Source organism: Colobus angolensis, unplaced genomic scaffold, assembly GCF_000951035.1.
Source record: "Colobus angolensis palliatus isolate OR3802 unplaced genomic scaffold, Cang.pa_1.0 Scaffold137, whole genome shotgun sequence".
Lineage (NCBI taxonomy): Eukaryota > Metazoa > Chordata > Mammalia > Primates > Cercopithecidae > Colobus > Colobus angolensis.
In genome coordinates, this window is record NW_012114455.1 from 4660900 (window position 1) to 4688413 (window position 27514).

The 27514-nt window shown below is 36.5% G+C and overlaps 1 protein-coding gene across 1 annotated transcript in view; it reads right to left on the reverse strand.

Moving 5' to 3' along the window:
* ARHGAP32 (Rho GTPase activating protein 32) overlaps positions 1-27514 on the reverse strand; it is a 217265-nt gene that overhangs the window by 52926 nt on the left and 136825 nt on the right. The window contains exon 10 of the mRNA XM_011934672.1: positions 23589-23670. Coding sequence (XP_011790062.1) covers positions 23589-23670 — 82 coding nt within the window. The remainder of the gene's footprint in view (positions 1-23588; positions 23671-27514) is intronic.

The window sequence follows — 27514 nt, forward strand, 5'->3', positions numbered from 1 at the left end:
TTATTTCTGAGGGCTCTGTTCTGTTCCATTGGTCTATATCTCTGTTTTGGTACCAGTACCATGCTGTTTTGGTTACAGTAGCCTTGTAGTACAGTTTGAGCAAAACTATAAATTAGTTTTCTTCATTTTAAACTTTCTTCCCATTTCTTAGACATTAAAGTAACCAAAAAGAGCTTATTTGAGACACGAGCACTGATCCCCGCCTGTTGCCTTCCTGTTCAATATCACTAGTTACTACCTTTTGAGGAGCAAAGTATCTAATACTATCAATTATATCAGAAGATTTCTACTGATCTTGCCTCTGCAGCTCCTAACGGTATAATTATGGACAAATATTTAAATTATCAGTACTTCATTTTCCTCATCTACGAAAAAGTTTATGCCAGGTGTGGTGGCTCACGCCTGTAATCCCAGCACTTTGGGAGGCCAAGGTGGGCGGATCACGAGATCAGGAGTTCGAGACAAGCCTGGCCAACATGGTGAAACCCTATCTCTCCTAAAAATACAAAAATAAGCCAGGTGTGGTGGTGGGTGCCTGTAATCCCAGCTACTTGTGAGGCAGGTTCACTGCAACCTTTGAACCTGGAGGTGGAGGTTGCAGTGAACTGAGATCGTGCCACTGCACTCCAGTCTAGGCGACAAGAGCAAGATCAGGTCTCAAAAAAGAAAAACAAGGGGCCAGGCGTGGTGGCTCATGCCTGTAATCCCAGCACGCTGGGAGCCCAAGGCAGGCGGATCACGAGGTCAGGAGATTGAGACCATCCTGGCTAACATGGTGAAACCCCATCTCTACTAAAAATACAAAAAATTAACCGGGCGTGGTGGTGGGCACCTGTAGTCCCAGCTACTGGGGAGGCTGAGGCAGGAGAATGGCGTGAACCCTGGAGGCGGAGCTTGCAGTGAGCCGAGATTGCGCCACTCACTCCAGCCTGGGCGACACGGTGAGACTCCGTCTCAGAAAAAAAAAAAAAAAAAGTTTAAAAAAATAACTGCTCAACAGCATTGTTGTGAGAATTAAATGAGTTAAAATTATAAAGCACTTAGTGCTAGACAGAAAAACTTAATAAACGTGCTATTGTTGTTTTTGGATTATTTACCCTTTATTCAGCAACCTTGCTGAATCTTGTTATTATTTCTGAAAATTTGACTGTAGTATCATCTGGCTTTATAAATCTGCAAATAATACATATTTGATTCTTCCTGTCCAATCCTTTTAATTCTTTTTGTCTAACTTCACTGGACCCCCAATAAATGTTTATTTTGTTCCTGACTTTAAAAATTCTTATTTCACCAATAAGAATAGAATCCACTTGGGTTTTTTGGGTAGAAACCTTAAATATAAAGAAATTACCTAGTCCTAATTGCCAAGATATATAAAAGGAACAAGTGTTGACCTTTATCAAATGATTTCTCTCCATCTATTAAGCTGATATTTTAGTTTATCTTAAGTTTTGAATGAGGTACACTAAATTTGTAACTACTTTTTTTTTCTTGCTTCTGACTTTATTATTATTATTATTATTTATTATACTTTAAGTTCTGGGATACATGTGCAGAACGTGCAGAAAGCTTGCTTTTATGCTTTTATATTTTTAAATACTTTTATACTCCTACTTCCCTTGTATCCTTTGCAGTGATATAAATGAGTACAATAGACTTGAAAAGGCAAGTGGCAACTTAAAAAAATAATAACCTTAGGCCAGGGCAAAGTTCTGTCTTAGCAACTGTAATAAATGTAAGAATACTGTAAACACATTAAAAGTGAACTTCTAGTAAAGGAAGACAAACACAGAAGAACTGTACTGGGTGAAAGCACAGACAAATAATGGAAAAACTGCAATAGGCATCAGCAAATGCCTTCAATAGCAGCAAAAGAAAAATGACATTGATTCACATTTAGAGTCTTAAGTAAATAGTTGAAGTGAACTGTGTACTGAGTATTTTCAAATTTATTAAAAGGTATATTGCCAAGAATTGTAAAAATAAACTTATCTTTAGTAAGCATTGTTATTTGTCCTAAAAGGATCTTTAGGCAACTGAGAAAGTTTCTGAAAAAGTTTAGTTAGCACTCATATTGGGAAATATGTGACATAAATCTTACTTAGTCTATAGCCTTGAGTATATCAGTTAAATTAGTGTAAGCTTAACCAACAAAGCTTTATTTACAAATAACCGGACTCAATCTGTGATTCACTAGAGTAATAACTCTACAAATCTTTTAAATAAAAATGTGTAGGTAGTTGGGCAAGATTTCAATATGCAATGTAAATGATAAAGGAACTGAATACTTTTTCCAATAATACAGAAATATAACAAGTATTCTATAGAAAAATATACCCTTTTGAAACTTTTCCTTTTTATAACATAAAAAGGCTTTAACATAATTAATGCTTTCATATCATTATGACTAATGATACAAAAGAAGTTCTTTAAGCCAAGACTAAAAATACACATGAATAACGCTGATGATGTGTTTTGCCAGTTTTACAAAAAGTATCATTCAAATTAGAGTAAAGGAGTTTCTTGCAAAGTAAACCCAGTAAGTTTTGTTTGATGAAACAAGGACACGCTGAAGGAATTCTGTCACTGACTATTCTTCTCTCTGTAAATCTTCCGATCTATTTTGCGATAGATCAGCCCTCTCTCTGGCACCACCCACTGACCTGCTCCCAGTCCTACAAAGGCAGTATGAAGGAAAAGGTAAATCCTAACCCAGATAGTCAACAAAAATGGAAGGAAAATCTAGACGCTACAGTAATACCATAACAATAATTATTGCATACGTAATGACTAGTGAGTGCTTACTATTTTACTATGTGCCAGGGCTTTACATGTATTAACTAATTTAATCTGTCTGTGTGAACATCACACTCAAAATAATTTACATTCGAAATATAAACAAGTCTCTAATCATCAGAATTACCTCCTTAAAAGTTGAAATAAAAAAAAAAGGTATATTAAATAAATTCTAATTATCTCCCAGCACATTCTGTGTAAAACTTAAATGTAATAAGAGTTATCACAATAATGAAATTTTATTCCTTTCCTCCCTTCTATATATCTAGTTCTAATTATCAAGATAATTTATTATTCATATTTCAATTCACTTTCTTTAGTTTATTTGGTAATATCCTATAATATCTAAATACATAGTTGTATATGTGGTAAAAACATGTAGTAAGCATAAAATGTTAGCAATCCTATCTGAAGATTTAAAAATACATCCTTGAACCAACGACCTAGTAACTGAAAGCTTTTATTGTTTTCCAATAGTCTAATTAAGGTCATTCATCCAGTCATGCCATTATTGGCTAAGGCATGTGCTAGTGAGAAAGTACCAGACCAAGAATGTGGAGATAGGGTTTTAATCCCGATGCTGATAACTCACTGTAAGATTTTAGAAAAGGAAATTAAGCAGTTTAGACTTCAGATTAATAATATGAAAAATGAAAAGTTTAACCAGGCAATATGATTCTAGATTTTAATGAAAATACCTGAGAAATCATAAAGTACTCTGAGAATGTATGAAGTGTGAATAGCATACAAAGCTCTAAAATCTATGAAACACACTTTTAGTTTCGGGAAATTTATCAGGAGAAAAAAAGGACATTGTTTAAAACGTAACTGGAGAGCTCTGTTAAAAAAAAATTAGGCTCTCTAACTCATCTTGGAAAAAGGCTGGTATAAAAATTTAAGATAAAAAATCACTGTTAAAGATTACTAAGCATATTAGGTTTAACACTTTTTAAATTAATTTTAATTATTTAGTTCCATGAATGCTTAGTCGTAATAAGGAGTCCGTACATAACTAATTTACATAACATGCTTATAACTGTTTCTTGGACTTGATGCTTGTACTATCTTTAATTGTTAAGGACATTCACAGTTGCTGGTCACGCCATAAGGTATATTGTTGTTTACTTCTTTATTTGCTTGCAAGTCCTTGATCAACAGTACCATGGTCACTTATAATACTCTTTTTATTAGAAAATGCCATATACTTTATAAAAATTATTTTTTGACATAGGTTTCAAGAGTTTACTGCAGTAAAAGAAAAATAAGGTAAATATTATCTGTAGGTTCTGAACTTCAGAAAACTTATAATCTATCAGGTTGATGCTCACAAAGCAAAATTCTCACTGTCTTTCTAGGAACCACTTTTTCAAAATCAGGAACATAACAGTTTTTCAACCTTGGGCTTCATTTCCCACCCCTATCCCAAGTGTATGTCAAAAAAATTTTTTAGATAAATTCAGTCTTGAATTTTAATGTACTGCAAAGCGATTGTGGAGTAAGAAAGTACAGAATCATTTTTGATCAATCTATCACAAACAATTTTGGAATAGGAAAAACCACAGTTCTTTAACTGATGTATACAACAGCTGCAAGAGCTGTCACAGAAAAGATATCTGGGGCCGGATCAGGAATTAAATGAAACAGTTTGCTGTCTGAACATTCCAACCTCAAAGGAATAAAACCAAGTATCTCAGAAATTCATATACATGCAAGGCTACATTTAAAATAGCACCACTAGTAATGGCTCTCAACTGAGAAATGGGAAAGCTACTAACAGTTACATAAGTTAAACAGGGTTCCACCTAATTATGAGAGAAGAGTAACCATTTTTAAAGGCATTACTGACTGGAAAGCAAATGAATGACATTAAGGGATCTAGAAAATAAATCTGTAGTAGATTTTAGAAAAGAATCTTTTAGACACAGAAGAGGTAAAAACAATTCACTGAGAGAAAAGAGAGCAGAAAATGGGCCATAAACTGCTTCTTCAGAATATCAGCACAACTCATGTTGAATGGCATACTAACAGTTAACTAAAATATTGGGATATTTGAATAAAACTGTATCTCTTCTCTAGGGTTAAAGATGAAACCAAAGCAACACCACTATGCTGCTGCCCTTCCTAGAGGAGTACAAAAACTGTTACAAAACGGAACCTGCTCATGCTAGACCTTTAAAAATCATAGTTCCCTTGGGAAAATGGTCATATGGTTAAGATAAGACTATTATTATCTACATTATACACTGACTTTTCTAGAAGCTTCAGATTTCAGTTATAAATATCAAAGAAGGCACAAATTTAGGTTATGTTATTTTACCTTGATATAAATAAGCTACACCTTTTTCCTGCTAAAAGTGATACTAATTTTTATTTCAAAATTTAAATTACAAATTTAAAATAATAAATACGATTGGTTCTGTTTCCCAATTTGGTACAAAATCAAAGTAAGAAGTATTTTTAACTTGCTGACTTTACCAACTCAGTTATTATATAAGAGACTATGACTAATTTCATTTCTAAAAACAGAACAAAAGGAAGATTTGCATTTTACCAGAAGCAGGAGGAAAAAACATGAAGTAGATATAAATTCCTGACACTTAAAGTATTTTAACATTGGAATGGGATATTATATACAGAATATAGATTTTAAAACCTGCTAAGAAATTTTAAATTGTCTAGGCTCTTATTTTTCCAGGATGAACTAGTACTATTTGATAAGAAGCTTAAAAGCTAGTACTATTTCAGGAGGACACGTTTGTGTATTCTTACAAAAATTTAATATAACAAACACATATTCCTAGGAATTCAGGTACATCAAAGGTAACAGGACTACCAAAACATAGATTAGTTCTAGAAATCAGAAAACTTAGAACCTTAATTTTAACGGTGTAAAAACTCTCTTTTGAGATAAAGTTTTGTCATATTAAAATGTAATCATACATACTTTAATGTCACATAGTTCTCTGCACTTTATTAAGCTATGAGGTTTGGTGTGGAACTCTGATACTATCATAGGTGGTTTTTGTTTTTGTGGGTTTTGTTTTGATTTGCAGGAAGTAGAGGGGAAAGGTTCTATATCTGGTGAGTACGGAACTGACAATGAGTTCTTGTTAAAGAAATAGGCTTTGGAATCAGACCAAAGGGTTATAATTCAGTCCCTAATCACTTTCCAATTGCAAGATCTTGAGCAAATTACCTACTTAAGTCTCAATTCTTTCACTCACAATGGAAATGACCCTAACAACAGCTCTCACTAAGGTTACTATGATGCTTACATGAAATGTATGTGCCAAACATGTAATTCTGTGTCAATAAATAGGAGCTATTATGACTACTACAATTTCTTGTTACATTCGATCTGAAAACTTTGAGAATCCCTGTGGTACAGGGCTAACCAGAAAACTGACTCAGCTTTCCAGAACATGGAATCTGGCTATCTATCCTGGATTCAGGACTGAGAACATGGCATCACTTTCTAGTCCTTCCTCCTATAATTTTCTTAAATATAAACTTAACCTAAGACATTTTAGATTTCTGATATCTTCCACTAAATGCCATATAGCATTCTTCTTTTAAAAAAGAAATTGTAGTTCAAACCATTATTATATGAGTAGTAGATGCTTTTTTAAACAGCTGACTATGAAAAAGAGCTCTAAATTCTGAAATTCCCCCATTTATGGTTTTGAAAATTAAAATATTGGTATCATTTAAGCACTGGAAAGAAAAATGTTCAACCTCTGTTAAGAAGCTGAACATACTAATCAGCCCTATGAAGGGCTGATTTGTGATTCAGAGAAAATTCTGGTCTCCATGCTATTTTAATGAAAGGCATTTATTACTGAGGTCTAAAGAAACACCATATACATATGGAATACCATCTTAGTGGTAAAATCTCTGAGATTTAATACAAAATATTTTACGGATGGAGATGGTTATCCTTTCCAATACCACTACCAATGAAGGGGGGAAGCACCATACTTGAAGGGAAAAGGCCAGAAAGGTTACTTCCTTATGCAAACTTAAGGAGCCTCTTTATACAGTCTACCAAATTATTTTAAGTGTATTAGCACTGCCCATTTCCATTAATCAATAATTGAAATATTATTAACCCACCAGGAAAAAAATTAAAAATATGATATAAGCTGGCAGCTTAAGAAATAAAGGCAGGTTCTTTTAATCATAAAAATTTTTGTTATATTAACCTAATGTATAAGAAAACAAGAAATAAGCTAATTGGAAATAAGAGAAAAAAAGATATTTCTTGAAACCGACTGGGAAAATAACCATCTGTGTTGTACAATCAGCAAAACCTACTTCAAAAAGTAATCACCTCTCTACAAACATGACAAATACTAACGCTCAATTGCTGAATTTCTACATAATTAATTAACCATTCACCTAAGAGCAAACAAGGTAGCATGTGCCCAAATATAATCTAAAAATAGTTTCAGTGAAAAATTCTGAAGATTGTTTGAGTCAAATATTTAAATGACTGACTGAGATCTCCTTACCTCTTGTGGTACAAGTTTTAAGATCAATACTTAAAATTATTCCAAATGACTATATTTAGCAGTAGATTCATCAGGATACAACAGCTCTGCATTCTGTACATGAGCGTAGAAAATAAATCATAATCACACTGGTTCCAACCTCACCACCACAGGTTAACTCCAAGTGAGGTCCCACATCACTGCCAGGTTCCAGCTGTTTTCAGGACCCCCTGCAGCAGCACTCTTCTTGGCCCTGTTTTCATCCAGTCGGTGGAGCCCAATAAGCCAGCAAGTGTGTGGGAGAGCTCTGCCTCCAGGAGCTTAATCCTTCTCTCTCAGCACATACTGCTTTGCAACACCACAGAAACGCCCCAGCCTAAACTCACACTTGCAGAACAGGCTTCACCAGAAGAGCTCCACCCATCAACCCCACACAGGTGAGCATTTCCTGCTCAGAAAACACCATATGAAATTGATATTAAATTGTCTTTTCTCTTTTAAAAAGTTAATTGCTTGTCAGTTGTTTGCTAAGTAGGTGGGAGACAGTGTATCCAATAAAAATGATGGCACTTTAGGCTCCTTGAAAATAAGAAAAGTAATTGATCAAGTAGGAAGTACTGCCAGTAAAAGGCTGAATCACTAAAACAACAGGATAGGCTGAGAAAACAAATCTTTTAATATCTTTGCTGATACTGAGCTAAGATTGTTATTCCACTAACACATTTTTTTAAGTATCAACTTACACAGTCTCTGTGTGAAAAATTCTAAGACAATCCCTTATGCAATTATTAGGGAAAAAAATAAAAAAGGTTTCTTCAGAATGGGAAATCCAGAATTAAACAAGTTCTCCCAAGTATAACCTTCTCCTTCATACACTACACAGATGTCAAATATGTAACTCTCCTTCACCCATGGAGTACCAAGGCACTTACTTTCCTCTACCAGAGACATTCATTAGCAAAACTGAAAATCTTTGGCAACTATTATCAAAGTGGCATTCAATCTCAATTTGTGACTTTTTAAAGCTTTAAAGATTCTTGTTAGTTATTTGCAAAATACAATATAAATACTGAGATTCAATACTTCTACTAAATAATAATACTGAACTGTGTTAACCCAATTATTTATTTATTGAAGAAACAAATGAATCGGAAAATATTTACATATTTTCTGTTCCAATGACTTTTTACTAATATTAACGTAAATTCTACTCTCAGGTATTTTTTAATTTACAAAATAACATTATAGCACTTATGTGCCACACAATTCTAGGTATTTAAAAACATTATTTATCCTAATCTAATGAAGGCAGTTCTATTATTAATAGTCTTAAGAGACTAAGGCAGAGAGATTAATAAGCAATTTGCCAAGGTCCCATAATAGCAACTGGCAAGAGACGAGATACCTATCCAGCGAGGATTCATCATGCACCATACCAAAATCTTCTGCTGTTGATTGAATTTATTCTTTCCTTCCTCTTTGAACATAGTTTTGAGCATAGAATTGTTGATAAATGGTAGTCCACAACAAAAAAATAAATTTATGTGATTTTAAAATAAGAAAGACCATAGAGAATTCCATGAACATGCAAGAGCAAAACATGTTCATCTTTACCAATGGAACATCTGTGGATTTACAAATGTAGCTGAATAGGAAATAAGGCTCTTAAAATTTACTCCTATTGGAGTAGGCAAAGCCACTCTTCCTTAATTTTAAATGAATAACATCCCTCCCTCCCAACCTCTTCCTTACTACTAAAGACAGCAAGGGAGGGCAAGGGAAAGACAAAAGAGAGAGAGGAAGAAAAGAGAGAAAGAAGAGAAGGAGGGATGAAGGAAGAGAGTGATAAAAAAGAAAGTACATATTTTTACTGTAGAAAAGCCATTTGGGAATACTTAGAACAATCCGTAAGCCCCATATATTACTCAACATATAAACATCCATGTTTATATGTGTTATGTAATATATATGTTTATATATATTATATATAAAATGTTATTTAAGTAATATAAGCTATATATTACTTAACATATAAACATTGATAGGAATAACTGTATTCCACAATCATTGGCCTGTGTGTGGGAGATTTACATAATTAATGACAATAATTCTCATCTGAAACCCAAAAAGCTGTACTCTAATGCCATATAAAAATACATGGTAAGAAAATGAGTCCTGCCAAAGCTGGAGAATTTGGAGTAAGGTCTGCATCTAGTTAACAGTATTGTGACCATGTTGTTTTCCGGTTCTGATAACGTACTACTATATAGTTACGTTCCAACTGGGAGAAATTGAGTGATGAGTCCAGGGGATCTCTGTACTATTTCGGCAACTTCCTCTGAGATCAATTATTTCAAAATAAAAAGTTAAAAACTATAATTGACTGAAAAGATGCTGTGCCATCTAGTGACTGTGTAGGAGAGGTGACTTGTTTTTCTCTCATATTTAACAAAATGTTCGGTGGCTATCCCCCCATGCTGGACTAGGATGTATCTTTGTGTGGGTGGCAGAGGCAACAAGAGAATACACTGGAAAGGCAATGGCTTCATTCTAATCATTCTATCATAAAAACTGCCTGAATGGGCAGGCACAGTGGCTCACATTTGTAATCCCAGCACTTTGGGAGGCCAAGGCGGGCGGATCACAAGGTCAGGAGTTTGAGACCAGCCTGGCCAATATGGTGAAACCCTGTCTCTACTAAAAATAAAAAATTAGCCAGGTGTGGTGGCACATGCCTGTAAACTCAGCTACTTGGGAGGCTGAGGCAGGAGAATTGCTTGAACCTGGAGGTGGAGGTTGCAGTGAGCCAAGTTGTGCCACTGCACTCCAGCCTGGGCGACAGAGCAAGATTCCATCTTAAGAAAAAAAAAAAAAGAAAAAGAAAAAAAAATTACCTGAATGATTCAATTCCTTCACAGTATGTCTGCAAATTCTGCCAGCTCCATGGCCAAAATATATCCAGAAGCAGATCACTTCTCATCACTTACACAGCTACCATACTGGTCTAAGTCACCATCATCTTTCACCTGGCTCATTTCAACAGCCACTGCCAGCCCCTCTTCTTCTACCTATCTCTGCCTTTCCTCTTAACACAGCAAGCAAAGTGATCCTTTTAACAAGATAAATCGAACCAAGCAAAAACTGCTCAATGTCTCCACTGTCCAATTAATTCTAAATAAAAGCCAAAACCCCTACAGTGGCACCCAGGCCCCAGAGAAGATCTGATCCCTCTCCCCTCTTGACCTCATCTCATCTCTTTACCCACTGCTCTAGCCAATGTGGTCTTCCTCCTGACCATTTACCAAGTGTGACACGCATTCAACTCGGTATCATTACACTTGCTGTTCCATCTTTGGAAAGCTCTTCCTCCGGATACATGCAGATCTCCCCTCCTCATCTCCTTCAGGTCTTTGTTCAAAAGGAGGCTTCTAATGAGCCATTCCAGGACTACCCTACCCTCCCTTGAAAATTATAACCCCACCTAAGCCACATCCCAGCACTTCCTAGTCTTGGCATTCCTTTCTCAGCTTTATTTCTCTTCATAGCCCTTATCTATCATACTATATTGTTTATTTATTTATTTACTTCTCCCCTTCTTGTCACACATGAATATAAACATCAAAATGGTGGAATTTCTGTCTGGTGTGTTCATCTTTTAGCCATAGCACTTAGTATGCACTCAATAAATTCTTGATCAATGAATGAATGAATATTGGAAATGGTCAAAAGTGGAAAAGCCTCTTTACTTAGGGCAAGAAAAAGACCAATTAGGGGGCTACTCCCAGCACTGACTAAAGGGCATATGGGTTTAGGAAACATTTTTGGTAACTATATTGAAAACTGTTCATGCTTACAATTATCAATCAACAACTGTTTTGGAGCATCCATATCAAAGATGCAAATTACTATAAAATACATCTGCCAACAAACAAAACCATGTAGTGGGGAAAAAAGACACACAGAAAGTGAAGTATCAAACTCAAAACTTTTTTGAGAGAAATGAATGTACACTCAGGTGAGCTGAATGCAAATTCAAGTTTGTCAAAGAGTGGCCTAGGGAACCTTCACACACAAAAAATGGTAAGTCAGTCACAGGTGAGGGAAGGGGGAAGCCCAGAGTATATTGGGAGGAGAGTAAGGAAACATGTTAGTGAAGCTGAATGTAGGTAAGAAATGGGGGTGTGTGTGGTGGGGGGGAAAGGCTAAAAAGATAAGTTAGTTCCACTATTTGTGAAACACCTTAAATTCTACACTAAAAATTTTCTACCTAATTCTGGCATAGAGGGAGAAATTCACCCAAATTTTCTGAAGATAAGAGTTACATGATGAAAGCTGTACTCTAAAATTTTAATTTGATAAATACTAGGATGGATTAATTCAACAGGCATTAGTTGTGTAACCACTATACACACTGCCTGGGGAGGAGATGAAGATGAATGACATGTTTGTCACTTATGAAGAAAGTACAGTTTAGTGAATATGTGAAATAACTGCTATTAAATTTGCACTAGTGGTGGAGAGGAGATGGGATTAGGGAGAGGTGGGTCAGGGAAACTTTCACGGAAGAAGTGGATTCTGGCCTGAGTCTTGAAATATAAGGAGGATTTCAACTGGCCAAAATGGGGAAGGCATTTCAGGGTGTAGGAACAGCAGGAGCAAAGTGAAAGCTATGAAGCCACGTGCCATGTTCAGAAAACACGAGAAATACTATACTAAGAAAATTGAAAAGAATGACTGGGAATGCTACAATATAATACAGTTTGGGGATATGTTTTATGCATAGTGAGGAAAAATTAAAAGATTTTTTTTAAATTAAAGAGGCATTAGGAAGGATGATGACTGAAAACAAAATTAGCAAATTAAGTAGGTTCCTGTAAGCAATTCTCTTTAACCTCAATTTAGCCCATCTTTTGCCCTAATTTCTGTTCTGTTTATACAGGCCTTATAAAAATGCAAACACATTTTATTTATTCCTACTGTAATAAAAGCAAAAGGAATTAAATTTTTGTTTTGACAGAGAGAACAAAAATCTTTATGTCTATTCAATGTTCTACAGTGGACAGAATTCTGGGTTTTGAATTAACTAATTGCACACAAGTTAGTTAACCCACGTCAAGTGCATGGCACAGGGCCTGGCACACAGGACTATGTAAGTGCTGGCTGTGATTACTATTAGGTATCAGGAGACTTCAGCAAATCCTAGTTGTGAAGCCTCAGGCAAGTGTCTTAAGCTTCCAGTTGCTCCATTTGTTAAAAAAGGGTAGGAAGGGGAGGGATGGAAATACATTCCCTATCCCTAGCAAGCTCACAGGGTTGTGACCAGATTAATGACCCATTTAAACAATGGAAATGTAAGTATTCATAAACCCTAAAGCACTTTATAAATACACGGTATTATAAATTTTCTGTTTTCCCCTGATACAGAGTGAGAAAATATTATCTTGATCTATTCTTTGGAATGTATTTGGGGAGAAAGCTTCCCAAGACACTGTAGCAGTTTAGTACTCCTTTGATTCTCACATCAGTGCTTCTGAAGGTAGGGATTTTAACAATCTGATTCTTAACACATTTAAGCATTTGTTCAATGGGAAGCATATTCAGTGCAATACTCCAAAGAGAGTAAGTAAAAACCTGGACCTCTTTTAGTTGACATATAAATGTGTGGTCACTTCTTACTAAAGTGACATGCAAGGACACATGACTACAAAAGAGCAAAAAGTGTTGGAAACTGAAACAAGAAAGAAAATAGAAACAATCCAGGAGCAAGCAAGTCAAAATTTAAAACAAGACAACTGGAATTAGGTAATACTGACAGTAAAATAACATAAAAAGCAACATACTAGAGGACTGGTTTCCTGAAACACTACTACAAATAAAAGCCCGGCTGGTCCAAAGGTACTGAGTTATCTCAATTGACTGTACCCACGTCAGTTACAGATCTATTTCCCTGTTCTACTCTCTTGTCTTCTCACATATGCTCTTAACTAGCCTTACAGAAAAAAAGTCTCACCTTTAATGTATATCTGTTAATCGAAAAAAAGTTATCTTCAAAAAAACAGAAATTTGTGATGCAAACTCCTTCCCCCACCATGGTTCTGTGAAAACTACTGTCATGAATTTGTTTCAGTCATGCACTGTGATAGTTTAGATATTTGTCCCCACCCAAATCTCATGTTCAATCGTAATCCCCAACGCTGGAGGTGGGGCCTAGTGGGAGGTGTTTTGGTCATGGGGGCAGATCCCTCATGGCTTGGAGCTGTCCTTGCATAGCGAATACTTGTGAGATCTGGTTGTGTCAGTATGTGGCACTCTCTGCCACTCTCTCTAGCTCCTACTCCTGCCACGTGAGGTGCCTGTTCCCACTTCCTTTACACCATAATTAAAAGCTCCCTGAGGCCTTCCCAGAAGCTGAGCAGATGCCAGTGCCATGCTTCCTGTACAGCCTGCAGAACTGTGAGCCAATTAAACCTCTTTCCTTTATAAATTACCCAATCTCAGGTATTTCTTTACAGCAACGCTAGAATAGACTAACACAACTGTGATATCTTGGCATGCAGATTTATATCAAATAAATAGTATCTTAAATATGTATCTATATAAATTAAGCAAAGTTTCTGATACTCATGAATTTAAACAACGTAGTAAATAAACATAAATCAATAAATAACAGTTGACATTCATTAAGCATCCAGGGGTCTTAAGTACCTTATCCCTAATCTTTGAAATAATAATCTTGCCTCACTTTTTAGATATGGAAATTGAAAATCAGAGAAGCCAAACGATGTATACGCAGACAGTAAAGTGTGGCATAGGGATTGAGCCCAAGGTTGCTTGAGCTTTTGTCCCTTTAACCCTGCTGCTTTTCACACAGGTAAATAAACATCTGCATTAAATCTAGTGTCACTAGTGTCCATTTTATGGGGTAGATGCATTAAGAAGAATCTTGGAAATTACCTATTTGGGCAGGGTACAGTTAACAGGAGATTACAATCTATTTCTTCATATTCTACAAAATAATGCATGCTCATTGTGATACAGGCTGGAGAAAGGGAAACAATGGGTAGAAGAGGGTGGTCCCTGGCAAGGGTCACACCCTCAAGCCTGGATCTATGACCCAAAGTGAGAACATGTATTTCTGTTTCCCACCCCCACAATTGTTGTCTTTTCCAAAACCACCTTGGCCTGCCCCGCCCCCCCATCCTGTGCCCGTAGAAACCCCAGGCCCTACCAGCAGAGCGGCAGAACGGCAGAGAAGGAAAGGAAAGAAGCAGCCAGATGTTTGAGAGAAGCAGCCTGACTTCAGAGGGATGGCTTGACGGCAGGACTTCGGAGGAGAGTTCAGCTGGGCACGGCCGAACTCCAGGGGAAGACCCCTTTCCACTCCATCCCCTTTCCAGCTCCCCATCCCTCTGAGAGCCACTTCTACTACTCGATAAAATTCGCCACATTCACCACCACCCTTCAATTCATTTGTGCGTCCTGATTCTTCCTGGACCCCAGACAAGGACTTGGATACAGGTGAAACAGGCTGTCACACTGACCCTCCACTGAGTTGTTTAACATTTAAGCCACCCATGGACGGCAAAGCTAAAAGAGCATACTGTAACACGTGCCCTCTGGGGCTCCAGGAGTCATGGGTAAGCTCCAGATGCTGCCGTGGGCCTGCACAGAGTTCTGCTTCTACCAGTTGCCCAGAAGTGCTCATCCTGGCCTCTGCACCCACTCACCTGCATGCTCCCCCTGACCTGGGAGTCCTGAGAAGGGGCCAAGGGAATGATCCCATTTCAATTATAAAAAAATTAAAAAATGAAAAGTTTCTTACTGTCTCCATAATCCCATTCCCCTTTTGAGTTACGTACGTAGCCTTCTAGACCCTCTTTCTATGAATTTACAATGGGATTTTACTGTTTTGTAATTTGCCTTTTCATTTAACAATGTATCAGAGAAAAAAATCCCCTGGTTTACTACGAAGACTTCTACTTACTTTGTGGTGGTTGCAAAGTATTTTACAGTACAAAAGTACCAAAAGTATTTTTTGAAAATACGATTTCCAACATTTGTGTATTAAAGCAATGCTGCAAAGAATATTCATCTGGATGGGTGAAATCTTTTTTAAAAATGCAAAGTGACCAATTCAAAAAGAGCAAGAGACTTAAATAGACATTAATACAAAGCAAATAGACAATGGGCAATAAGCACACAAAAAGATGCTCAACATCATGACATTTTTGTGTAATTCCCACCTGGATCAACAGAACATTACCAGTACTCCAGAATCCTCTCTCCTTAGCTGCTATCCTAATTTCTAATACTACAGAGCAGTCTTGAACTCTTAGGATTTTGAACTCTGTAAATGTATACATGAAACTTTACAGTGTAAGTGTGTACATCAGGACTTCTAATACTATTTTTTGTGAGATTCAATCATGTTGTTGCAAATAGTTTTAACTCATTCATTTTTACTGGTGTAGTGGAATTTATTGTACATACCTTCATTTATTCATTCCACCATGTATACGCCCATAAGTTTTGCCAGTTTTTAACAAATGGAAATAAAACTGCTATCAACATTTCTATGCATGTGTCTTCGTCTGTGTACATGAATCTCTATATACATCTAAAAGTGGAACTGCTGGGTTACAGCTGTGTATCAACTTCAATAGATAATGCCAATGATTGTCCCAAATTAATACTCCCACCATCAGCATATGAGAATTCCTATTAATATATATCTTTGCCAAACTCAGATATTGTTACCCTTAAATTTTAATCATTCTGCTTAAGTATGTAATGAAGAGTCAATAAGGCTTTGATCTGCCTTTTCCTAAAGATTCTTTACAAGAACTTTGTCAGATACACATTCTGCAAAGGCCTTCCCACACTGTGATTTGCTCTTTCACTATCTTAATGGCATATTATAATAAAAGTTATTGCTTTAAATTGTTTAATTATTAAGCTTTTCAGTTATAATTAATATTATGTCTAAGCCAAGGTCATAAAAATATTCTATAGTATTATCTTCTAAAGTTTTATTGTTTCCTCTTTCACATACAGATTTGTAATTCTCCTGGAATGGATTTTTGTGTATGGGGTTAAATAAAGATCATCAGGCTTCTTTTTCTTTATATTCAGATGTCCAGTTGACTCAGTACTTTTTATTGAAATGACTGTTCTTTTGAAACTGCCCTCCAATGCCACCTTTGTCATATCAAGTATCTATATAGACACAAGTTTGTTTCTGGACTCTATTCTGTTCCACTGATCTACTGGTCTACCTGTACATCTATATCAATGTCTTAATTAGTGAAGCGTTCACAATATATGTTGACACTACAGTAAGTTTCCCACTTTTCTGTTCTTCTAAATTGTCTTGGGTATTCTTGGCTCTGTATTTCCACATACATTTTAGAATCAGTCATCAATTTCTACAAAGATTCCAACTCAAAGCTTGGGGCATTTTTCAGCAACTCTGTCTTGATGGGTTCTGCCCTCCAATTTTTGTTCCCCTCACACTATGGCGACCTCCTCTACTCCATCAGCAGATATCCTAGGGGAATAATGTCTCTATATGCAGGGGTCACCCTTCAGATTTCCTTCTGTTTCGTCTTAGCACAACAACTGCTTACAGTTTTATTAACTCTCTAATGCTTCAAAGATATTTTTTATACCTCTGTCAAAAATTTTTAACTGTCCTCAGAGGTAAGGTTGTCTAAATCACTAGTCTTTTATTTCCAGAAGTTAATGCCTCAGAAATCTCTGCTGGCTTTTCCTCACTGTTCTCCATTTCTCCCACTCTTTCCCTCTTCTTTCTTCTATCCCCCACCCCTCTTCTTTCTTTTTTTCTGGTGGAAAAGGTGGATGATGTCAAAAGATGGGGAATTCCAGCATAGCAATTATTGTAAAAAGACCACCTAGTTTTAGTCAAGAAAAGAAAACTATGAGAATTGAAGAATGTGTTAGGTGGGCTTAAGAGAAGACTGACCACACACAGCAGAGTGAAGAATCATTGAACTTGATGATGGGACAACAGAAAGTATCCAAACTGAAAACAAAAAAAGAGAGAGACAAAGAAAACAGGAGATCGCGCCACCGCATTCCAGACTGGGAGACAGAGCGAGACTGTCTCAAAAAAAAAAAAAAAAAAAAAAAGAAAAGAAAAGAAAAGAAAAAGAAAACAGAGTAAAAAAAAAAAAAAAAGAAAAAAGAAAGAATAGAGTCCGAGATCTGTGAGACAACATCAAATAATGTAACTGGTAAGTAAAGGAGAGGAGAAAGAGAATTGGGAAAAATAAATATCTGAAGAGAGAATAGCTATGAACATAAAGCCTTTAAGAAAAGTGTTAGTACACAGCTCCTCAGTGACTTGCAAGCAAAACAAACACAAAGAAAAACATGTGCTTCCCCTTCCACCTTTCCCCACCGAGACCTCATCTTCCACTGTATCATGCCCTATGGTGATGGAACGAAATGACAACTTCTTACAGATAAGCTTCTACCTTTTTTGTTTCCTCTTCTCTCTCTCTCTCAAACTCTTACCTTCTTTTTCCTAAGGTACCATGGATACTTTCTATCTTGGTCAGGATATGGTGATTAATTTTATTTCTGTATATACAAATAATTGAACATATTAAGAAAGAACATTTAATAACAGATTCAAAGAGAATATTTTTCCTATGTTACCCTTGTTGTGTAATAGTATAGGGAACTTTAAATTTTCAGTCTCAAACTATAGCTATATCTTTCAGATTTGGCATCTAACAGTGACAGATGGCAATGTTAAAAATAAATAGAACATTCAAGTTGTTTATACCGTAGGCAAAGACAGTTTTAAAGTGTGAAACAAGCCCAAGGCTGACAGAATTCACATTATCCTTTTCAAAATGTATTAAGAATGCACATTTTGGCTGGGCACAGTGGCTCATGCCTGCAATCCCAGCACTTTGGGAAGCCAAGGCAGGCGGATCACCCAAGGTCAGGAGTTCGAGACCAGCTGGTCCACATGATGAAACCTCACCTCTACTAAAAATACAAAAATTGGCAGGGCGTGGCGGCAGGTGCCTATAATCCCAGCTACTCAGGAGGCAGAGGCAGGAGAACTGCTTGAACCTGGGAGGCGGAGCTTGCACTGAGCCGAGATCACGCCATCGCACTCCAGCCTGGGTGACAGAGCAAGACTCCGTCAAATAAAGAAAAAAAAAAAGCACATTTCCTTATGCTAACTCTGCAATGCTGCTCACAAAAGACAAAATATTAGCTTTTGAAGGTATACAAGGTTTTTCTTGGTGATTCTTAATTTAGAAATAACAATGCTATGCAGGTCTACAAATACAAACCTGTTTTCCAGAGCTCTCAATAACTGATTAACTTTCCCAATACTAACTTTCTGGAGGTTATCCCTACTTGAAGTGTCACTTCTCCATTCAAAACACGAGAATGGGCCGGGTGCGGTGGCTCACGCCTGTAATCCTAGCACTTTGGGAGGCTGAGGTGGGTGGATCACCTGAGGCCGGGAGTTTCAGACCAGCCTGACCAACATGGAGAAAACCCATTTCTACTAAAAATACAAAAAATTAGCCAGCATGGTGGCGTATGCCTGTAATCCCAGCTACTGGGGAGGCTGAGGCAGGAGAACCGCTTGAACCCGGGAGGTGGAGGTTGCACTGAGCTGAGATCGCGCCATTGCACTCCAGCCTGGGCAACAAGAGCGAAACTCCATCTCAAAAAAAGAAAAAAAGAGAAAGAGAAAGCACTTGATTGATACAGTTTATTTTAATGCCAATATTAGGCTAAGTTTTAAAAACTCAGTTTATAGTACATCTGAGTCAATACTATCAAAGTTGAGACATAACAACTAAAATAAGTTAAGCTTACACCACAGAAAGATGGATAAAAATAATGTGCAGGAAATTAAATGTTTGATGCTGAATTTTAGTAACTTCAAAATAATGACCATAAAAACCCATGATAATCTCAATAGATGAATAAAAGCCTTCAGAAAAATTCCTACACCCTATTTATAAACACTTAACACACAAGAAACAGAAGGGAACTTTCTCAACCCTGATAAAGGACATCTATGAAACCCCCACAGCTAATACCCTACTTAATGGTAAAAGACTAGATGTACTCCCCTAAGATCAGGAACAAGACACGGATGCTTGCACTTGAGATTTATATTTAATATTGTATTAGAGGTTCTCACAAGGGCCACTGGGCAAGAATAATAAAAAGACATCCAGATTGGAAGGGAAGAAGTAAAAAGTTCCTACTGTAGATGCCATAATCTTGTATATAGAAAATCCCAAGGAATCCACTACCAACTATTAGAACTAATAAACAGTTCAACAAGGCTTCAAAATACAACATCCACATACAAAAATTATATTCCTATGGACTTGCCATAAACAATAAGAAAATGAAATGTTAAAATTCCCAGTACAATAGCATTAAAAAGAATTGAACATATTTATAAAGAAACCCAACAAAAGATATATAAAACTTATACTCTGAAAACTACAAAATACTGAAGCAAATTAAAGAATGTCTAAACTGACTGGGCCTAGTGGCTCATGCCTATAATCCCAGCACTTTTGGAGGCTCATGCGGGAGGATCATTTAAGGCCAGGAGTTCAGGACCAGCCTATGCAACACAGTGAGACATTGCCACAAAAAACTAAAAAATTAGCCTGGCACAGTGGCACATGCCTGTAGTCCTAGCTACTCAGGAGGCTGAGGTGGAAAGACGCATTGAGCCCAGGAGTTTGAGGAGCTGTGAACTATGATCACACCATGGCACTCCAGCCTGGGCAACAAAGCAAGACACTGTCTCTAAAGAAAAAAATTAAAAATACAAAAGAATATCTAAATAAATAGAAAAACATCCTATGTTCAGGGATTAGAAGACTTAATATTGTTAATAATATCCCAAGTTGATCTACAGGTTCAATATATTCTCTATCAGAATCCCATTCTACTCTGTAGAAACTGATAAGCTGATTCTAAAGCCATATGGAATTGCAAGGGGCTCAGAAAAACCAAATCAACCCTTAAAAAGAAGAAAAAAGTAGGAAGACTTATACTTCCCCACTGCAAAACTTACTACAAAACAACAGTAATCAAAACAGGGTAGTACTGGCATAAGAAAAGACATAGAGGCTGGGAGTGGTGGCTCACGCCTGTAATCCCAGCACTTTGGGAGGCTGAGGTGGGCGGATCATGAGGTCAGGAGTTCAAGATCAGCCTGGCCAACATGATGAAACCCCGTCTCTACCAAAAATATAAAAATTATCTGGGTGTGGTGGCACGCACCTGTAATCCCAGCTACTCAGGAGACTGAGGCAGGAGAATTGATTGAACTCAGGAGGTGGAGGTTGTAGTGAGCTAAGATGGCACCACTGCACTCCAACCTGGGTGACAGAGTGAGACTCTGCCTCAAAAAAACAAACAAACAAAAAAAGGCATATACATCATTGGAAGAGAACTGGAAGTCCAGGAATAAACCTAGGGTCAATTGTGTCTAGGGTCAATTGATTTTTCCAAGGATATCAAGATAATACAACAGGAAAGAAATAATCTTTTCAACAAACAGTGCTAGAACAATTGGATAACCTCATGAAGTTGGACCCCTGCCTCACCACCATACACAGAAATTAACTTTAAAAAAATGGGTCATAGACTAATATGTAACATCTAAAACTATAAACCTCTCAGAAGAAAACACAGGAGTAAATCATGACTGTGGATTAGCCAAAGCCTTCTTAAATAAGGAATCAAAAGCATAAATGACAAAAGAAACATCAAAAGTAAAAACTTGCACGCATCAATGGATACTATCAAAGTAAGTGAAAGACAAACCACAAAACAGGTGAAAATATTTGCAAATCATTATTATCTGGTAAATAGTTTGTATCTAGAATATATGAGCAACATTTACAACTCAGTAACAAAAACACACATAACCCAATTAAAAACTGGGCAAAAGCGGGAGGTTGAGGTGGGAGGATCACTTGAAACCAGGAGTTTGAGACTAATCTGGGCAACAAAGCAAGACCTTGTCTCTACAAAAAATTTAGAAATAAGCTGGGCACAGTGGTGTGCACCTGTAATGTCAGTCATTCGGGAGGCTCAGTCAGAGGGATCATTTGAGGCCAGGAGTTGAGGGGCTGCAGTGAGCTACGATCACAACATTGCACTGCAACCTGTGGTGACAGAGAAAGACCCTGTCTCAAAAAAAAAAAAAAAAAAAAAAGGTAAAAGAAAAAAATAAGCAAAGGATATGAATAGATACCCTCCAAAGAAGATGAACACATAGCCAATAAGGACATATAAAATGGCTAAACATTATTAGCCAAAAGCAAAATGCAAGTCAAATCCACAGTGAGATACTACTTCACAACTAAGAAGGCAATAATCAAAAAAATCCAAATAAAAACAAGTATTGACAAGGATATGGAACAACTGGAAGTCTCATACACTGCTGGTGGAACTGTAAAATGGTACAGCTACACCAACGGTGCAGTTGGCAGTTCTTCAAAGGTTAAACATAGTTACCATATGACCCAGCAATTCCACACCTGGACATATACCCAAGAGAAATCAAAACACATCCGCATATAATATTGTACATGAATGTTCAGAGTAGCCAAAAATGGAAACAACTCCAAATGAATAAACAAATAAAATGTGGTGTATACATACAATGAAATGTTATCCAGCATTAAAAAAGAAGGAATTAAAACAGAGGTACTGATACATGCTACTGCACAGGTGAATCCTGAAAACACTATGCTAAGTAAAAGAAGCCCATCACGAAAGACCACACACTATATGATTCCATTTATACAAAATGTCCAGAATAGGGAAATCAATAAAGACAAAAAGTAGACAAGTGGTCATTTAGGGCTGGGAGTAGTATTCAGGGAGCAGTGTCTATTAATGGATATGGGATTTCTTTACGAAGTGATGAAGGTGTTCTAAAATTAACTGTAGTGATGGCTGTCCAACTCTGTTACACAATTTAAAGGGTAAATTGCATGATATGTGAATTTTATCTCAATAAAGCTGAGTTTTCAAAAAGTTAAGTTTAAAATAATGCTATATTTTTAAAAAGAATGAAATCTACAGTTACTAACGAAGATTTACCGAACAAGTACCCACTTAGGAGTTTTTAAAAAAAGTTTACCTAAGAAGGATAAAATTGCTTTGAAAAGAACTGAGAATCCTGACTCAAGCAGAACTGCAGAAAACACTGTTTTGAAGCATTTTCTCTACTGAGCAATAAAGTCAGTCTAAAATAAACAAATTCCAATGAGAGAAATGGGAACAATGACTCCCTAGTCTCCTATGAAGAAATAAGCTTTGAAAGGTATTATTACCCTTTACTTAAATACTATTACAAAGATTGTTTGATGTAAGCTTTGGGAGCACAAGTGGGAAAATACCAAAAGAGTAAAGAATAACTTTTTTTTTTTTTTTTTTTTTTTTTTTTTTTTTTTTTGCCTTAACTCTTACATACAGGTCCTAAAACTAGAAAATACTACTGCAAGGAAAACAGTTCAAATAAATTCTGAGGCCCAGAAATTTTTTCTTCTCCTTTTATTGGGAGGTGGGAAAGGACAGAAGAAATGTAATATAGCTAGGAAAAATAAGTTGGATGACTCCCTCTTCTCTCCAAAATGTTTTAGACTTTGTATTTTTTTTAAATTGACATCATCAAAAAGTTCTAGACGAGGCATTCTGTTGAATCTTTCCAAAATTAAATCACCTCAATAAATACCAAAATTCCCATTTTCTTGATTTTTATCCCCTTCAACAATGCTTTATTTGTAATATATTCTACATATTTATGTAGCACTGTAAGTATACTATATAAGCAATAAGAAATGCTGTTTAAAATAGTTTTGATGCTCATATGTCCTTTTAAAATATACTTACTTTTCATTTATCAATTTCCAGTTAATCCTACAACTTCTATGTTAGTTCTTTAAACCTACTTTTTTATCATTTTATGCATTAATAAGTTACACTGCTATTATGCAACTATAAAAGTCAATAATGACAAAGCTTAATGGAGCACACAGCTCTTTAAAATTGCCTAAAAATTTGAATGAATGTAAACCTTTTCGAAATAATCAACAGAGAAATAAGAATACATTTAAAAATCAAAATCATATAAAATTAAGAATGTAGTATTATGTCAATAAACGCAAAAATAGCAAAACAAGCTAAATACTTGACTGACAGAAAATCTGTGTCTTCGAGCAGTTTATAAAATAACTACACTAGTGAAAAAAATGTACTCACCTGGTTTTGGCACTGAGTTGGTCACTGACTGGGGAACTTTTTGGTTAATTAACTCAACACAGTGTCCAGGAAAGAGTCCCACCTGATGAAAAGCAACAAAGAAAGGATTCTAAACCAGCAAACAGACCAATACGTGAACACTGCCAACTGAATTCCAGTAATGTATTCTACAGTCCCTCCCAAATGATTCTATTATTCCAAGACTCTAAATAACAGATGATGCCTATTACACAAACAAATAATAAAACAATCTGTTGCTATGAGTACATAGAGTTATCTGTTTTATTTGTCCAAATATCTAAGTCTGCTTTTTTCCTTTTAGTTTTTAATTTCCCAATCTTTTCTTACATGAATTAAAATATTTAGTCTGACAATGAGCCATGCATGCAAGTAGGTAAAATTTCATAATTTAATAATGTGCTTTACTGAAATCTCAATCCAGTTATGTTGATATCTATTGCCAACTTATGTTTATTGTCTTCTCTATGGGTTTTTTAAATCAACACTAAGCCACAACTCAAACTTTTTGTGAACTTTCTCTTCACTCTCCCCCAGGTTTCATGGAAAAAAAAAAAAAAAGAAGACATGACTGAAATAAATGTGTAAAATAATCTCTCGTTTAAAATCCTGGTATTCAATGCTTTTAAAAACTAGTAGTGCATGGATAAGAGGGAAAGCAAGAAAGAAGAAAACAGCCAATCTCAGCAGTGTCAACAGACTCTGACTTTGAGGAACACACCACAGCGACCTAGCAGCGGAACCGCAAGCATTGTTTTTGGAATTCTAACAAGCCGTATTAGGAAAATGCTGAGTTCCAGATCATCCAGAGACACTGTATAGCCAAAAGGATAAATACCGAGATAAACAGCCTGGAAACAAAAGCAAAAAGGAAATCTTTATCAATATTTATAGATGTTTCCTTAGATAAAAATATAAATGGGCTGCCATGCAGCAGATGTTAAAGCTGAAATATGAAAACTACATCACTTTGTATATCCCTCTGTTGACAGACTCTGGGGAAGAATGGAATAGTTTTCCAAGAGTATGATTCATCATCAAGTTCTGAGCTGTATAATTTCCATCTGTGTGAAATTATTTTTCACATACTCATTTGCTACATTCTTATTTCAATTTCTAGATCCATATTCTATGGTAGTTCTTAAAATTATGAAGATATAAACCGGTTATCATGAGCTGAAAAGGGTTATTAACAGATTATCAGTTTCTTTTACTTGTTTGTTTTTGAGACAGGGTCTCATTCTGTCGCCCATGCTGAAGTAGTGACACAATCTAGGCTCACTGCAGCCTCAATCTCCCAGGCTCAAGCAATTCTTGCACCTCAGCCTCCTGAGTAGCTGGGACTCCGGGCATGCACCAGCTCACCTGGCTAATTTCGTTTATTTTTTGTAGAGATGAGGCATCATTATCAGATTATCAGTTTTGTTCACCAGATGTGATTTTGGGATTCCTATGCACTGCCTTCCAAAATGATGCTTTAGGTATTTGTTTTATTGGTGAAATTCTCTACTATATTCTACTCAATTCCCTACTCAACTCCTTGGAGGAATGAGTAGAAATTCCTCCAAGACTGATTAGAACCAGGTAGGTGTCAACTTAAAAAAATCTTCATTGTTTTTCTTACACAAGTCAGTTATGAGAAGGGCTATGGGGCACGGTTACCATCGTAGCCTTATGTAAGGGTTCTACCCTTCATAAAAGGGTTTGGAAAGCGATGACAAGAGCCCCATGTTCTAAATTACACAAATGTATACAAAGATGCATTTGTAAATAATCTCTGTTTTTACAAGTCTTTGCAACAAACTGTCACTTTGGTCTCCAGCAGAGAGAGCTGGAAAAGTGGAGCTTCCAGATGTAGTCTCTGGTTTGAGTCCCAGCAATGGAGACCTTGATGCTATGAGCTCTGGAGACTCTCATGAAGAGGGGTTGGGGGGATGAAGCAGTAACTGGGAAACTGCTCATGCCGAGGAGATGGGAGGTACCCTGGAAATAGCTGCTTCGTGAACTTAAGCCATGATGGATTTAATGTTAAAAGTCATTCCACAAAGTGGTGTGCTTCAGTGCATGCAAAGGCTAGAGAACTGCAAAAAGGTGGTTACCAAGGCTGGGAAGATGTAACTATTTCAAGAGTGACTCTGAAAGAGACCCTGATGCCTGGAGGTACCCTTCTGAAATTCAAACCACAATGTAGAAATATCTGCCTTGTTTCAGAATTTATGGAGTATAAAGTTCGTGTTTCTAAAAGAGCTCACCTGCAGCTGGTTTTCACGTCTGAAATGACAGTGCTCTCCAAGCCGAAGAGCTGGAAATTAAATGTTCAATTCTACCTTGGTCCCAATTTAATGTTTGGTGCTCTCTGGATTGAGTTGAATATGTTCAGGCTTTGCAATTTCACTTGTGGTAAAGGCTCTAACATTTTCTATTTCTATGAAATTCTTTTCTTTTCTTTTTTTTTTGGCGATGGAGTTTTGTTCTTGTTGCCCAGGCTGGAGTGCAACAGCACAACCTCGGCTCACTGTAACCTCCGCCTCCCAGGTTCAAGCCATTCTCCTGCCTCAGCCTCCCAAATAGCTGGGATTATAGGTATGCACCAACATGTCTGGCTAATTTTTTATAATTTTAGTAGAGACAGAGTTTCTCTATGTTGGTCAGGCTGGTCGCGAACTCCCAACCTCAGGTGATCCACTCGCCTCAGCTTCCCAAAGTGCTGGGATTACAGGCAAGAGCCACCACATCTGGCCTCTATGCAAATTTCTTGAAGGAGAAATCGCCTGCATATTTCTTCTCTGCCTTCACAGAACGCAGAGTTTCTTTCAAACTTGACTGAGGCATCGGTTGGTCTTTGGCTATGTTTCTTACCATGATTACTAACAATAAGTTTGTGGCTTGGGTTCATAAACTGTACTGTTTGCTACACTGATCTTCCCATATAGTAACTTTTAGTTTGTGAAAAAAATTAACCCTCAGCTGAAATTAACATATAAGTTTTTTTTTTTTTTTATCGAGTCTCAGATTTTAAAACTTGTAATAAAGTGGAAACTCATTGGTTTTTCTATGCCCTTTTGAACTCTTGTAATTGAGTTTTCATCACGTTTTATATTATATTATATAAGTGGCTAACACATGACTACAAAAAAAAAGTATCTGGGTTCAATCTTAAGTTTGCCACTTACTAGATTAGGTCTGTAACTTAGCCTCCTTGTGTTTTAGTTTCTTTGTATAAACATGGTAATAATAATGCCTATCTCATAAGGGTTGTGATAAGAATTAAGTGGATTAGTATAAATAAAATGCATAGAGTAAAATGCATTGGTTTGTTAACTAATGGTCTAGTAACAACATGATCTATTAACCACGGCAGCCTGTTTCATACATTATTCTTCCTGCAGCTGTGGCAATTTCTAAGCTTTAACCCATTTATGGTGGAGGTTGCAAAATTTTTTTGTGAAAAATCAGACCTTGGCAATGACCTTGAGCAATAGGATAGAAATCACTCCCACAGGCTTAGCGTTTCAATAATGAAACACTAGGCATAAATGGGTTAATGCATAAGTAAAATGCTATTATTATCCCAGTATTTGGCTACCAGAACCGCTAGAAGGCTCTAGCTCCTCCATCAAATGGATATTACACATAATGCCACCTTTTGTGTATATCTGCTTAAGTTCCTGACTCTCAAATATCATTCTTTCTATAACATTCTAATTCATTTCAATATATAAACATCTGCAACTTGCCTGAGAGAAAAGTCCAGATTCTAAACTTGGCTTACCCATTCACTAGGTTCTATGATGTAGAGCAAACTGCTTAACATGTCTTAGATTCCTAATTTGTAACGTTAGGGATAACACTACCTACACCTCAAGAGTTTATGTGAAAGTAATTAGCCTAGTTTCTAAGTTCAAGTA